This window comes from Ammodytes marinus (genome assembly GCF_949987685.1).
Source record: "Ammodytes marinus genome assembly, chromosome: 24".
Lineage (NCBI taxonomy): Eukaryota > Metazoa > Chordata > Actinopteri > Uranoscopiformes > Ammodytidae > Ammodytes > Ammodytes marinus.
Window position 1 is genome coordinate 4200958 of NC_137228.1, and position 15228 is coordinate 4216185.

General features: G+C 41.2%; 1 protein-coding gene across 1 annotated transcript in view; it reads left to right on the forward strand.

The window, feature by feature from the left end:
- The window catches only part of LOC307270065 (gamma-aminobutyric acid receptor subunit gamma-3-like), a gene marked incomplete at both ends in the record, with an annotated part of 83600 nt that overhangs the window by 29021 nt on the left and 39351 nt on the right, over window positions 1-15228 (forward strand). The window contains one exon of the mRNA XM_080053200.1: window positions 4219-4286. Coding sequence (XP_079909326.1) covers window positions 4219-4286 — 68 coding nt within the window. The remainder of the gene's footprint in view (window positions 1-4218; window positions 4287-15228) is intronic.

Below are 15228 nucleotides of genomic sequence, written 5' to 3' on the forward strand. Positions count from 1 at the left end.
TTTCTGATTGACACACTTGAGGCAAATAGCCTCAGGCATAAAGTACTCTAGATGGCTTTTAGTAAACTGGACTGGATGCGATTAATTATTTCACAGTACATTTATTTTGAAAGTGAGACTGAAGATGTGAGGCTTGTCCCCGGGATAGTATGTGACAGCCCAGTGCACTGCTCCCCGGACACTCAACATACGGGAGTTGAATGGTCAGCTGAGATATGGACCTATGTGTACGTGTGTTAATGTGTTGCCAGGGCTGACAATGCATAATGCATTTGTCATGCTAACCAAGCCAAGACGACATAAAAGCCCTTTCTTCTTAATGGAGGCCCATAGGGTGATGTGGTAATACAGATGGGGCCTGTCATGCTTTACTGAAAATGAAGACGCGGAGGAGAATGAGCAAGATGAAGAGGAGGAAGAAGGACTCATCAAAGTTTCGCCATTAGAAGTGGAACATTGGGTTGATTGTACAGTATATATAAGAAGTTATCAGGAGACAGGTAGGAAGATGTCTTAGTCTATTCCCATACTGATTACAAGCTTGGATCTTCTAAACTTTACTTTTTTGTTTATGATGAAAGAAAGCAAAAAAGCTCTCAAACTGATGTTTATAAATATATATACCGTAGAGAGAAAGGGACATGATGTCCTGAATGTTTTTTTACAGCAGCGTCATCATTGCCTAAAGTTGGACATGTGTCAGGTCGGCTCAGCTTTCGTGATGGTGGTCTTGTTTGTTTAAAAGACTCACTCAACCTTGCTTCCAGAGAGGGAGAAGATCAAATATTGAAGCAAGGTCAGAAACACTGTACCGTGGTTATTTTCCTTCAGCAATGCAGAGAAATGAATTCAACTGGAAAAGAAGTCCTGGAGCTCAGTAGACCAAGCTGACTAATGTCTGCCGAAACACATTACCTCATGGAGATTCACGAGGTCCTTGTCCGTTTCCTTTCTAAATTAAGGACAGCTCCCTCCAGATTGTCCCGGTTTCCAAACGCTGCAGCAGACCTGTTAGACTGGAACAGATCAGATTTCCACCCCATGCGACAGTGGATCTCATCCTCCAGGTGTTTCCGCCCCATAATCCAAAGACATGCAGATGGATAGGACATGTTGTCTTCATTGCCAAAACGTGTGAATAGTGTTCCTTTCTGCCTGGTCTTTGTCTGATGGTGTGAGACTGGCAGTGTGTCCTGGGGTTTCCCAGTACATGCTAGAATGCGCCCCCACTCCCCCTGTTACTGTGAACGAACAATGAAAAGCGTGTTTCTCTTCCATTTTTACATTGCGATTTCTGTATTGTCCTGTACACAGTCAATGCCAGAGGTCTCCAAATGGAGAATAGAGAATTCATGTTTAGCCTGAACTAAGTTAAGAGCTGTGTACCAGCAAGCAGTGGATTCCATCAAACCCCTGCTGTGACTTCAAAATGATTTAGAGCAGAAATCAGCAGGGTCGCTCTTTGTGTGTGAGGGTGTTGCTCGCTCAAGATGCTCCACCATAGAAATCTGGCTTCATTCCAGGTAACGGTGGTTTGAGATGGTTGTTCATTTAAAGACCTACTTCACTGGTTAGAATATTAAGGTGTATTGAACTCTGAGATCCTATGTAGTATAAATGTGCAATTTTTTTAAAAAATCGGATCATCCTAGCCTGAGAAAAGGCAGAAAGAGTGTTTTATGGTCTCACTGTCTAACCCTACATTTTCCTTCTTGTGACATCACAGTAAGGGTCAGGATTAACAGGACAGCTGGGCCAAGGGAAGACTGAGGAAAGAAAAACCTAATTCATTATATTATAATAGTGATTTTATAATGATAGAACGCTGGTTCCGTAGGGCCGTCTATGCCATGTACCAGGAATTGATTTATAACTACCATGTACAGCCATGCTAGCTGCTCTTTTTAAGGCTGTACTTTTGAATGATTACAGGTTTCAAGAACGTATCTGTCGGCATAGTAAAAGGAGAGTGTTGACAGAGAACTCGTTTCAGAAGTGCGTGTGCATTGTTGTCGCTCGTTGTCCAGTTGGTGGAGCAAAACATTCGGTTATTGAATCAACGCCTCCCAGAGGGCCTTCAGTAACCGACAACTCTTTGCATCAGTGGCCAAGCACAGCAGGTTTCCCGGGGACACAACATGCACACACACACACACACACACACACACACACACACACAGAGACACTTTGATTGTGTGATTCACATCAACATCACAGACTAAAGGATAAATGATTCACATAGAAAGTCCTCAGTGTCAGTGAACCATTACAATCGATTGAAATGACAGTACCATGGGTCATGGATTCATTAAGTAGCTCTTTCCCCCATTTTGCCACAATGAACATAATTGGATTATATGCACAGTGCCATCTGTGCTTACTGCTCTTAATTAATAGTGCTGTTTTCAGCAGATAACCAAAGAGTAAGACTAATAGATTCCAATTAGTGTCTAATTATTTTAGCGACTACAGCATTTTTTTTTATCAGGTTGCACCAATTCTGGGATGATTTTAGCATATGTGTTCTTGTATATAATATTATCTTCTTGTTGGATAGCAGACAACGTTTCTAGGCATGCTCAGAAGTTAAGCTCCCTGCTCTAAGGCCCCTTTTCTTCAGGGAAAGAGGAGTATAAACATGTCAAGTTGAACATTCATTTGTGGGCTTTTTTTTGTGAAGTTTTGTGCTTCATTGTAGCTGCGCTGAAGTGAATTGGATAAGGCAACAACACGGTGGAAAGTGTAATCTAATGGTACAGTAGTGATACAAGACACAAAAGGTCAAAGGAAGGTTTCCTCAATATTTGTAAAGGTCACAAAAGAACTGTGAGCTGATCTGGAACATATCTTGTGTGTGTGCATAATCCATAGCACAGCACTCTTGGGTTAACTACATTTTCTTTTAATCTGTTCAAAAAGGACTCATTTTCCCCCAGAGAGTTTGGCCAACACACCACTCAGCAGAACCCCTAACCAAGCCAGATTCCAGACACGTCGCAATCCTGCAAAATTTCAAAGGGCTAGACGCACAAGAGCTCTCTCTCTCTCTCTCTCTGTCTCTCTCTGTGTCTCTCTCTGTCTGTCTCTGTCTCTCTCTCTCTCTCAACCTGCATTTACTCTATTGTCTGGAAGAGGTTAGCAGTTTGTTTTATTCAGTGGCACTCCAAAGGGGAGAAAATTGTTTTCATGCATTAGACAGAATGTGAATGTGAGTGCATCTGCACAGAGACAAAGAGCTTTTTCAATGTCCATATGTTATTATTACATTAAGATATGAAAACCGACTAAAGAATGCAGGTCTGGAGCAAGCCCCAACCTCAGCGATTTTTACCAGCATCCAATAAGGAAGTGACCACAACTGTAGTAACCGGAAGTGCCACTAGGGGGGTGGTACCAAGACTGAGCCATTTTTCTTTGACTCACTTGTTAGACAGGCCGTTTTCTTATTAAACCTATTTACTTCCTGGTCCACAAAACCATTTTAGTCTGTATGTTTAGGTCATATCTCCATGACAACACTGAGGGGGGTGAATTTTCTCTGACCATTTATCTGAGGTTAAAATGTATAGGCGCGATCTCTTGAGTGCCTCGGAGGTATACGTCAGCTATCTCCCTCCCCCTCACAAAATGGTGACGCGCACAAACCAGGATTTGAGTGTATGTGTTTGTGTCTGTATTGTGTGACGAGAAAAGTGTTTTTTTCTGCTTCCACAGAAATGAAACAAACGCACAATAGAAATCTTAATTGCTGGTGAAAAACCCATATGCCTACTGCTCCATTGAGTGTTTCTTAGAACCAACCCAACCGTTGTTGCCAAGCGAAATTAGTCGAGAATGCTACATTCTGACTGGAAATGCCATTAATTGTCATGGTAACACGGTAACTGCTCCAGGAAGCACAGTGGAGCTTTTTTTCTGATTTCAGAAAATAAATCTTTTTTTCTCTCTACACTGATGGATGGTTCTGCTCCCATCAAGAAGGAAATGGACCTGTGTTATTTGTCAACTTGACACTGACTAATGAATACCCCTTGTATTAAACTTGATTACTTATTTGGATTTTGGCCGTGGACATGCATTGACGGTTCAGTCACGGCATAACTGACGGATGAGAACACCGACAAATGACAAATGAAATAGAATGACTGCTCATCGAAAATCTCACCTACAATATGTGCAGCTACCATCACTCATTCTTCTCCCTTCTGGCTCTTGCAGTGAAACCAACAGTCATCGACGTGGGCATATATGTCAACAGCATCGGGCCTGTGTCATCCATCGATATGGTGAGTTAATGCCTTCTCTCAGGCACACACACACACACACACACACACACACACACACACACACACACACACACACACACACACACACACACACACACACACACACACACACACACACACACACACACACACACACACACACACACACACACACACACACACATGCACACACAAAATAGGCTACACACACAATTAGAGGAAGACACCACGCAAGCACACACACACACACACACACACACACACACACACACACACACACACGTCCATTAGCATCAACGTACATGAATGCTGTCATTTCTCTGGCTGTATTGGGAGCCTGAGTGGACCACCACAGCTGTTCCTGTGCTGAAGAAAGCCAGCCCATGGCAGGTGTGTGGGTGCTTTGTTTCATGTCCAGTGCATTGCTTTGGATTAAGCAAATGAGGGTGATGCTGCTATGAAAGCTCTCTGCTATCAAGCTAGACAGCCGGTAGCGTCCCCTTAGAGGGGAGAAGACTTCCTCTAAGGCTCGGCCATAACAAAGCATCATTTCCTTCCACTTTTCCTGCTTATTAGCTTAAATCAACAGCATGGAAACTCCCAGTAGAAAGTTTGACCATATTGAAAAATTATTTTGGAAAACGACCATGACATGGATTGGTGCATATTTCATTATGGAATGGCTGATCGGATGCCATAGAACATCTGAAAATAGCCACTTTGAGAAGCATAAGCAGTCTGTTGGCTGTGAATGAAGTGAAGGAGACTAAATGGATGCAGCCTTTCATTATCTATAATGCAAAGGACCAGTTCAGCTTCCGTAAATACACTCAAGAATGAAATTCATGTTTCTGCTTGGAAATTTTCTCTCAAAATGTCAAAAATATATTGCTTTGCACATATTTAATGAGTTAGGCGTCATAATGAAAGTTTTTCTATCTGGGAACTCACTAGATCACCAGATGATGGGTTGGGACTGTTGCCTGGCAACATTAGATATTTCCAGATATAAAAGCAGTTTGGCCTTTTTTACTGTCAGCACTAACATGCAACTTGTATTATTTAAGACTACATCTGCTCACTCAGAATTAAATTACAGAAAAATGCAATTATTATTGCATGGACCAATGTGCTGCACGGAATGCCATTCCTGTTTATTATGTACAATGCTGTGATGATAATTATTTCCAGAAATAACTTTACATAATCAGTGAACAAGCTGCAATCTACTGGCAAATAAGAAAAAGCATCATTTGGTTTGGCACAGTGGAATCATTTTGAAATGAGTGCAACTGTACACAATTGTGCCAAATGATCCCCATTCATTTTATGCCAGAGCATTACTATGCAGTCATTTAGCAGAGGACATTAAGAATTCCTCTCAGAGTGCAAGTAGGTAAATTCAATTTGGGACAGAGTTGTTTTTGAACTCCGGACTGTCAGGAGCCAACAGGAGGATGCACAGTCACTCGCAAAATACTGTGAACTTTGTATCCACTGTAGACGGTAGATTTGGAATGTTTCCATTGATATGAGGGAAAGAGTGAGAGAAAGAGAGAGGCCAACAAGATGAGCAGATAAATATAAACTGTGACCGTGACATGTCCATTGCATATATGTGATGGAAGAAAGGCCCATCATTTGTTGTTCTACCCGAGGCTTCTTCCATTATTTTCCTTCTTAAAGTTTTTTTCCCCCTTATCTGACAACAATCAGAAAACAGGATGTCGTCTGCGTTACAGATCTCAAAGCCCCTTAAAGGTGCAGTGTGTAATATGACATCATCAAGAAAGTTCTACAAAGTTCTAGAATGCAATGCTCCCTGGGTAACCCCAACCCTTTTGAATAATAACAGAAGCTACAGTGGCCTTCAAGGACAAGAACAATTATACATTTTAAACAATGCACCTGATGACATTCCAACTATGACACTTTCAAGTGTCATACTTGGAATGGCACTAGGCCTTGGTCCAAAATATGCAGAAATATGGACATATATGAGACCCTTTCTAAGGGAAAATTAAATAATTCAAAACATTTTTTTCAGCTATTATGCACTAAATTAAATGTACTTATGGATATTATAATTACAAAATCTGCTAGGAAATAAAACCCACAATTCTACACACTGCAGGTTTAAGTCAGATTGGTGATATTTGATATTGCTTTATATATAGAATTTAATCAACTTTACAGGGCTGAACACCTGCCATGGTTATAATTGAAATCTTAAAGTGGGAATCCTTGATATTTAATTCCCAGTTGATATGGCAACACCTGTGATTACCATGGAAACGGTAAGGCAAGGCAAGGCAAGGCAAGTTTATTTATATAGCAAAATTCAAACACAAGGCCATTCAAAGTGCTTTACAGGGACAAGATTAAAATACATAAAACACATTAGAAGACATTTAAAAGCGAATGAAAAGAAGTAAAACATTTAAATAAAATAACAAGTACAGGTTAAAATGGAAACAGAAAAGTCTTCAGACTCGATTTAAAAGAACTGAGGGTTGCAGCAGACCTCAAGTTTTCTGGGAGTTTGTTCCAGATATTTGGTGCATACAAACTAAAAGCTGCTTCTCCTCGTAGTGTCGGCTTGATGCTATAGGTCACAGAACTGTAGAGGGTGTAGCTAACACCAACAGCAGTTCCATAGAAAAAATAGAAAAGGTACTTATGAAAAGGACTGTTTGCTTTTGAACGCATCCTTTATTTGAAGTCTCCATTGCTAAATTCAAACCTTCTTAAAACAGTTGGCAGAGTTATTTCAGGATGCCCTCGTTTCTTTTCAAAGCTTCAAAAAAAAAGCTATGCAAATGATGGTTATTCTCAAATGTATTAAAGTAAATCTCATCTTTTTTGCACTGTACTTTTGTACTGCAAATCTTAACAATTCTTCAAAACTCTTAGTCTCTGTTGAAAATGTATTTTTAAAATCAAACATTTGAGAGGAAGAAAGTGGCGCTTCAACAACTATGCTCTGAACGGGCACGCACACAATGTAAGTAAGCTGAAGCTGAAGTAATGTAGAAGTTATTGTGAATTAAACACTCTGCAGCCTGTAGTAGGTCAGTGAGGCAATGCTGGGCCGGGCCCCTTTGTGAGAGCCCAGACTTAGAACAGGATCATGCTGGGATATTCCATTGGTTGTCCTGGTGTGTACAGTGAGCTCTGATTGGTTTGACCCTGCCAGGCCCAATGGACGCTGGTCAGTGGAACGTGAATCCTCCGGCTGCCCCAGGGCTGACTGGACTAGAATGAATACAAAGTCATAACTCTTTTCTAGCTCTCTCTGACTGACTGAGTGTCCTTCCGCTTTACCCATTTCTCTGTGGAAATGTTACAGTATCCAAGAGAACCGCTGATTTCTTCAGCATGGCTCGGCATGGCCTTGTTTTTTTTTGTCTTTCTCAAAGCTCCACATTGTACTGCATTTTTCCTCTTGCTTGAGTCCAATAAATCATTTTCCCTGATACCTCAGTTTGGCGTGTTTTGCTCCCTCTAATTGTGTGTAGCCTATTTTGTGTGTGCATGCTTGTGTGTGTGTGTGTGTGTGTGTGTGTGTGTGTGTGTGTGTGTGTGTGTGTGTGTGTGTGTGTGTGTGTGTGTGTGCTTGCGTGGTGTCTTCCACATGAAAAACCAGGTCAAATCCCTAGGGTTTATTAGATGCATAATCCATATTGATCATACACACACACAGCAAGTGTCTCCAGTGCTACGTGGTAAGACAGCGACCAAACACCAGCAAGCTTTTTCATCTGCCTTTCAACAAAACACGTTATCTTTCCTCATTTGCTCCAACGGTAATGGGCACTGGAAGGGAGGATGCAACGCCAAATGAAGCTGATAGTAATTTAGGACATACTGTGATGAATGGTTGAGTGATTAAACAGCATTAGTGGCATTAAAGTCAAACAAAAGTGCTGGGCTTTCAGAGCTGGTGATAACGCAGCCAGTAAAATGACAGACAAAGATGGATGCCCTTTGACATCCACATTATGTTCTTATGGTCTGTGGGGCGTGTATCAACAAGGCTTAGGAGTGATTTGGACCACTTGTTCTGATCACATAAAACCAAGTGGAAGCCACCATTCCTTTACTGGTATCACCAATACTAAACGTACCTCAGCGATCTTTAAACCTCTATCACTTGCAAAACATATTCACCTAAGTTAAAGAGAGATGATCAAATCTATAATGCTGGTGAGGTTTGAGTATCATTTGCCAAAAACTACAGTTCCCAGCTGTGCTATAAAAATACTGTGTGAATGTGAAAATAATTGTATGTTTTCCATAGCCAATTCCTAGGAAGCAACTGGCTTACTGTAGTCCAGTGCTTCTCAAATGGTGGGGCGCCATGACTTGTCAAGGGGGGGAGGGGGGGGAGGGGGGTGGGGGCGCGGGCTGCCTTGATTTCCAATTGACAAAAAATAAAATAAAAAAATAAAAAAAATGTAAGTGCTATGTGTGGTTGTGTATGGTCATATCCGCGCGAAAGGCCGCGATTTGCCGTAAATAAATGTCCACGTGTCTCCAAGTGTCTCTGTAGGCTATTTAAAAAGAAATCAAGCAAGTAGACTAATAATAACATTAATGAATTATTGGTTATCGCATCACAGAAGGCCTATTGGCCTATAATAATAAAAAACACCACCTTAATTATGTTAACAGTTTAAAAATGTTTTGAATGAAATGCAAACTTCAGTTAATCATTTGCTCTTGTTTCTCTGTCGTGAGATTCACACAGACTGAGCAGTCTTGTCTAAATATTACAAATTGAGCTAATAAACTGAACTTTGAATTTTTTTGCTGCAGAAGTTATCTCAGCTAATTTTTGTTATCTAATTTGATAATAAGGTGATTGTATGCAGAATGCTCATGCCAGAAACTCATACAGTGGTTTTGTACAGATAAATAAATAAATATTAGCAGGTTCTCAACAGTATTTCAATTTAGGGGGGGGGGGGCGCGAAAACAATTCTGTCCCCTAGGAGGGGGGGGGGGGGGGGGGCATGACAGAAAATAATTGAGAACCACTGCTGTAGACACAAACCAGAACCTGCTCCCAACTGTCTGACGTGTCAAAGCTCATTTTCACCTTTTGTGGAAGTGTTGGGCTGCTATTTGTGGCTGTGTGACATTTGTGTCACGGCCAGTGGCGGCTGGTGAATTTTCTTTTAGGTGGGGCTGAAATTTTATAAACCAAAACCATGTAGGGGGGTCTGGGGGGATCCTCCCCCAGAAGATTTTTTGGTGATTTTCACATACAAATTAAGCATTCTGGTGCATTCTGACAAAATAATAAAGACAAAATAGAAAATTTCCTTACAAAGACAAATGGGGCAGGGGAACTAGGTTTTAACTTAATTTATTTGCCTTGTAGAATTCAGCAAGATTAAAAGTGCAAATAACAATTGAGAATTATACACAAGTTAACATTCTCTCTCTCTCTCTCGCGTTAATCGGTATCACACCCAGAAGTACAAGCCTTCAAAGACTGAATAAGAGATAATAAAAGTTGAAATTTAAATCATCAGCAAGTGCTGGGAAACAAGTGATTATGATCACTGATAAAATTAATACATAAACACAAATTGTGACCATATGTCTTGTGTGCGTCACACCACCGTAGGTTTGCAGAGAACTATATATATATACAATATGCACACTAAAAGCATGATGCAAACTTAGGCAATAGGTGAGGTTCTAGTGTGTTATGAACGTGACAATCGCATAAACAACGTGATAATGGTAAGTCTAGCAGTAATCATATCATACATGCTCAAAGTTTAAAAAAGCACTGCATAATATTTTGAGTTGCACTACTCATAGACTGTAGAAGAGGGAGGGGGGGGGGGGGAAGCTGCTACTACAACTGCTAATAGGGATGCTAACGGAACATGAGCAGAGAGGTGTGTGTCTCATGCTCTGACCGCAGCTGAGAGGGACTGGTGCGCAAGGACCGGGCCGCCGCCTATCAGTGCTCTGTGACGGGGAGGGGTCGGGGAGTCTCTCGCTGCTCGTTGAGAACAGTGAAAAGTGATACTTGCCTTGGCGAAAAAGTCCCAAATAACACCAGAACAAAACTAGATTTGTCGCTGTTTTGAAAAAAAAGTCGCCAGGGGGGTAGAAAAGTCACTAAATATAGCGACAAAATCACTAAGTTGGCAACACTACACGCGACTCCGCGAGCAACCGGTAGTAGATCCGAATGTTGTTGTTTTTGTTGCCAGGTAACCAGATACAGGGCGCCAATGCCTAGCGCCCCAAACCCTCCGTTAAAACTGAATGGTAATAGAAATTGATAGGGCCACTCTTAGGCCTTTCACACCGCCGCAAAATCGGAGCTAGTTCTGGGCTTGTTCGGAGTTAGAGCCAGTGTTTTGGTTTCACACCGCCAGAGAGCCTGCTCCGGGCCGTAAAAACCGGGGGAACTCATACCCCAGGATTGAGCAGGGTTTGATAAGAACTGCTTGCGCGAACGGTTGGGGGAGGGATTATCCTGACCAACCAGAGCAACTCAAACCTCATGCCCGCCATATTTAAAAACACCGCTACTACGAGACGTAAACATAACATAATTACCGAACGTAGCGATCAAATTGACCGGCGAGAATACGCTGTATGGGTCCTGTTTGCTTAAGAAAGCAAAGCGAGAGCCAACAAGTGTAAAAATAAGACGTATTCGCCGCTGTTGTTGTGCTTAAAGCTAGCGGTAGCTTTAGCGTTAGCCACAAGAGCAGCGGCGTCGGGTGACGTACACACACGTTTACAGTGACGTCATGACGTTGCTCTCTTGCCGGCTCCATGGCTGTCTCCGGTCGATGTGAAACCAACCGGTTCATAACTGGGATAAGGCTGTAACCAGTTTTGAACTGACCCCAACACCAGCCTGGAACTGACTCTTGGTTCATTTTGGTGTGAAAGGCCTATCTGAGTGAACGAGGGTTTGGGGCGCCGTGAACTGGCGCCCGTAGAAGTCAAATTAGTCAGTTTCGAGCTTGAATTTCGCCATGAAATGTAAATACAGTGCCATAATATAAATTCAGTGTGCATTCTTAAGTAAAATTAAATAGTTTAGTTGCCTCAAATTAATAAAAAAATAATAATTTTATTTTTTTTGGGGTCGGAGGAGGGGGCGGCGCCCCAGCGCCCTCTATGGGCCAGCCGCGCCTGGTCACGGCCCAGCTTTTTATTACACATACTGTGTATCAGTGGTTCTTGAGAAGTGGGACAAAACAGGGTGCAATGCTGAAAAAATACAAACCCTATAATTAAATTACATCGTATCCAACATAAGCTACTGAGCTAAACTTTGACACAACCTCCCAGCTTTTGTCCTTTTTATCAAAATGGGCTTTTTACCTTGCCATATTTATTTTTTGTCAATACCGTCAGACACCAAAAATACAAATACATTTTCCCTCAATTTATTCTAGACCCATGAGATGTATAGTGATCACAAATATTCACCAAAACTGACAGAGGCCACTAGCCTGGAAATCCAGACCCATATCTAGAACGATAGAGGATCTGGCCACGATCAATAGTAATTCCCAACTCAAGGGGCGGCTCCTACTCATGCATTTCAAATGCCACTGCACGCAATTGGATACCACTACAACCAATCAGAGCAATGAACAAGGTGGCGTATTGAGCCCCGTTCGATTAGCGACCAGCGGGGAAACTGTTAAATTAAACTTTTGCCGTGGACGGTCGGCAAAACATTCCACTTACTTGCTAATGAAAGATTTGAGTGCCGTCTTCCAAATCGTAAAGGGTCGAGGCCAAAGCCGTCTCAAACTCAAACAACATATCGGAAGCCATCTTTGATGTTTATTATCACGGCTTCGACTGTGCACGCACAGATAGAAAAATACTCTGTTGACCGTCATATTGACTTCATACAAGCAGCTTTTGCTGTAGTTTCACCATTTCCTGGCGTGTCTCTTTCACAATAAAACTTCCCACAAAAAAAAGGCAATGAAGCACAAGGATTACTGTCGAAACTCAATATTTATCATATGTATCATAAAATGATACATGAAACAACTTCATATTAATGGGAATAATCTATGAAAACTATATGTAGAAAGACAGGGCTTTTAGAAGCAGTGCTGCAGCAGCAGCAGCTGAGACGTTGCATGTGTGGCCGAAAATAGCAAGAGACACGCAGCGGTGAGACGCAGACATGCTCCAGGTAGAAGCAGGATGGGTGTCCCGGGCCTTAGGTCAGCTTTTACACCAGTAACAAATTAAGATGTGATTATGAGCCGCCCCTCAGAGGTGAAGGGCTGGCTATTAAATGCCACAAATTGATGAGGTACGTGAAATGCAGTGTTGTAAAAAAGCCGAGTATATGCACAGAGACGAATGATAAATAGCTCATCCAAATGCAAGGAGACATCCAAAGTAATTGTGCAGATTGTAGTGCCATGTTGTGCGAAAGGTTTGCTGTATAGGTTAGACTGTTTCCAATAGTTTACATTGCAAATTAGTTTGATAGAAGTTGATGAAAGACTTTCAATTTCAAATCCACAAGGCACATTTAGTCAACAATGTATTTGTGACGTAGTGAAAAGGGTATTTGCTGAGTCTGATACTTCCAGTACAGACAGGCAGCCATCTAAATTAGTCCAGATAAATGTGTTAACATGGATAATCTTTAAAGATTCTCTTTTATGCTATTTTTGGTGTTCAGATTTTAATTTTGTGACTCTACTAAAAACTGTTGTCATGGTGTGGTGGTCCAAAAATCCCTTTTTAGTTCTCAGACTGGCATTGTTGTATTTTGTCTCATAACCTCTGTTGGCTTGCACCGAGCCGTCTCTGCTTTTACCGGCGTAATATGCTCACAACAACACAGGGGAATAAATAAAGAAGCGGCTGGTTTGACCAAGCAAAAACAAGATACCGCTGGCTTGACCACAGTTGTTCCACAGCCCGATAGTTTGACCCATATTCTCGCGGCTATCGCAGTCCAGCCTAAACCCCGCCCTACCAGTAAGGGTAGGGTCGAGATTCTTAAAAGTGAGCTGTCCCGCTCTGAGCCGCTCTGACCCGGCCGCAAACTGCACCCTAGCTTTGAGCGCTGTGCACAGCCACTCGAGATGGTCAGCGGGGAATACGTCTTTATGCATGTAAGTCATTATTTGACACTTTGGTATCATGTCATATGACTATAAAACATTATAACTGCATTCATAGGTCAGAAAAGACGAAAAAGCATAATACGTGCTCTTTAAAGAGTTGTCAACCCTTGCCGTGTGCATGTTTTTGTGTGAACTACACGTGTGTGTGTGTGTGTGTGTGTGTGTGTGTGAAAGAGTGAACAGCTTTTAATTGATAGGAATTATCAACACTCTAGAGTGCAAGTCTTTCCTTCCTCTTTTCGTTTATGATCCCTTCTGCTTATCAAGTCTTTTCATTTATCTTTTTTCTACCTTTTCTTTATTCTGCTGTTGGTGGTTGTTGTAGACAAAAGCTAATTGTCCTTTATTGTATTCACAACACCTTACTCATCAAGGTCATCCGTGGTGGAGACACGCTATCATAGAGTGTCCCGACAATGAAGACATCTATCTGTCCACAATTAAAAGAAAAAGACAGTGAGTCAGAGATGGAGGGAGTAGATAATTATTCTCTTTGGCAAACCATCAATCTGGCACAGACCCCAGTCTTTTTGGAACAGAGATCCAGCATCTATTACTCAGCAGTGAACATTTCAAATATGTTATTATTGACGCAGGTCACGGCAACCCACCGCACTTTAAATGAGCTGTAATTAAGTTCTGTGAAATCATGCTGCATTTTCTTAATTTTTTCTTATTTTGTTCTATAATTATTTTGACAGTCTCTTTAGTGGCTTTTGAAATGGGTCAACAGCAGCACGGGAGAAGTTGTTTGCTTTCAATTAAAATGTCTTAATTAGGCTGTAAAACTTTTAATAAGAAAATAAACTTAATGCATGTAAATGTATGAAAATAATAACAGAATCAACTATAGTCGTACATGGCATCTGCTAAGTTCTGCTATGAGGTATACGCTGTATAATATTGTGTCATGTTTTGTATAGGCTACCTATATTAATACACACACAGTCTACATTTCATAAGATAACATTTGTATTGCCTATTAAAGCAACACTTTATCTCAGCAGGGCAAAGTAACTTGATTATAAAAATGCTCTCTCCTTTTCTGTCTTGGCTTGAGAACAAAGAATCTGTTTATTCATTTAATTAATTATGTTTTATTTTGCTCTGAAGTTTCCAATCTTTAATTCCTATAAATGGAAACGTGCCATGGAATCAAATTTTCGCCAGAGAAGTTGAATTCCTGGCATCAGAATCAGTTGTGTGATGGGATGCTCTATGTCAGTGGTTCTCAATTATTTTCTGAAGAAAATTGAAATATTATTGAGAACCTGCTAATATTTATTTATGTATCTCTACAAAACCACTGTTTGAGTTTCTGGCATGAGCATTCTGCATACAATCACCTTATTATCAAATTAGATAACAAAAATTAGCTGAGATAACTTCTGCAGCAAAAAAATTCAAAGTTCAGTTTATTAGCTCAATTTGTAACATTTAAACAAGACTACATAGTCTGTGAGAATCTCAGGACAGAGAAACAAGAGCAAATGATTCACTGAGGTTTGCATTTCATTCAAAACATTTTTAAACTGTAAACATAGTTAAGGTGGTGTTTTTTTTTTTATTATAGGCCAATAGGAGACACTTGGAGACACGTGGACATTTATTTACTGCAAATTGCAGCCTTTCGCGTGGATATGACCATACACAAGCACACATCGCGCTTGCTAGCACAATTATTTTTTTCAATCAAAAAATTTGTCAGTTGTAAATCAAGGCAGCCCGCGCCCCCCCCCCCCCCGACAACTAATGGCGCCCCACCATTTGAGAAGCACTGCTCTATGTCCTGCAGCTCCACTTGTGTG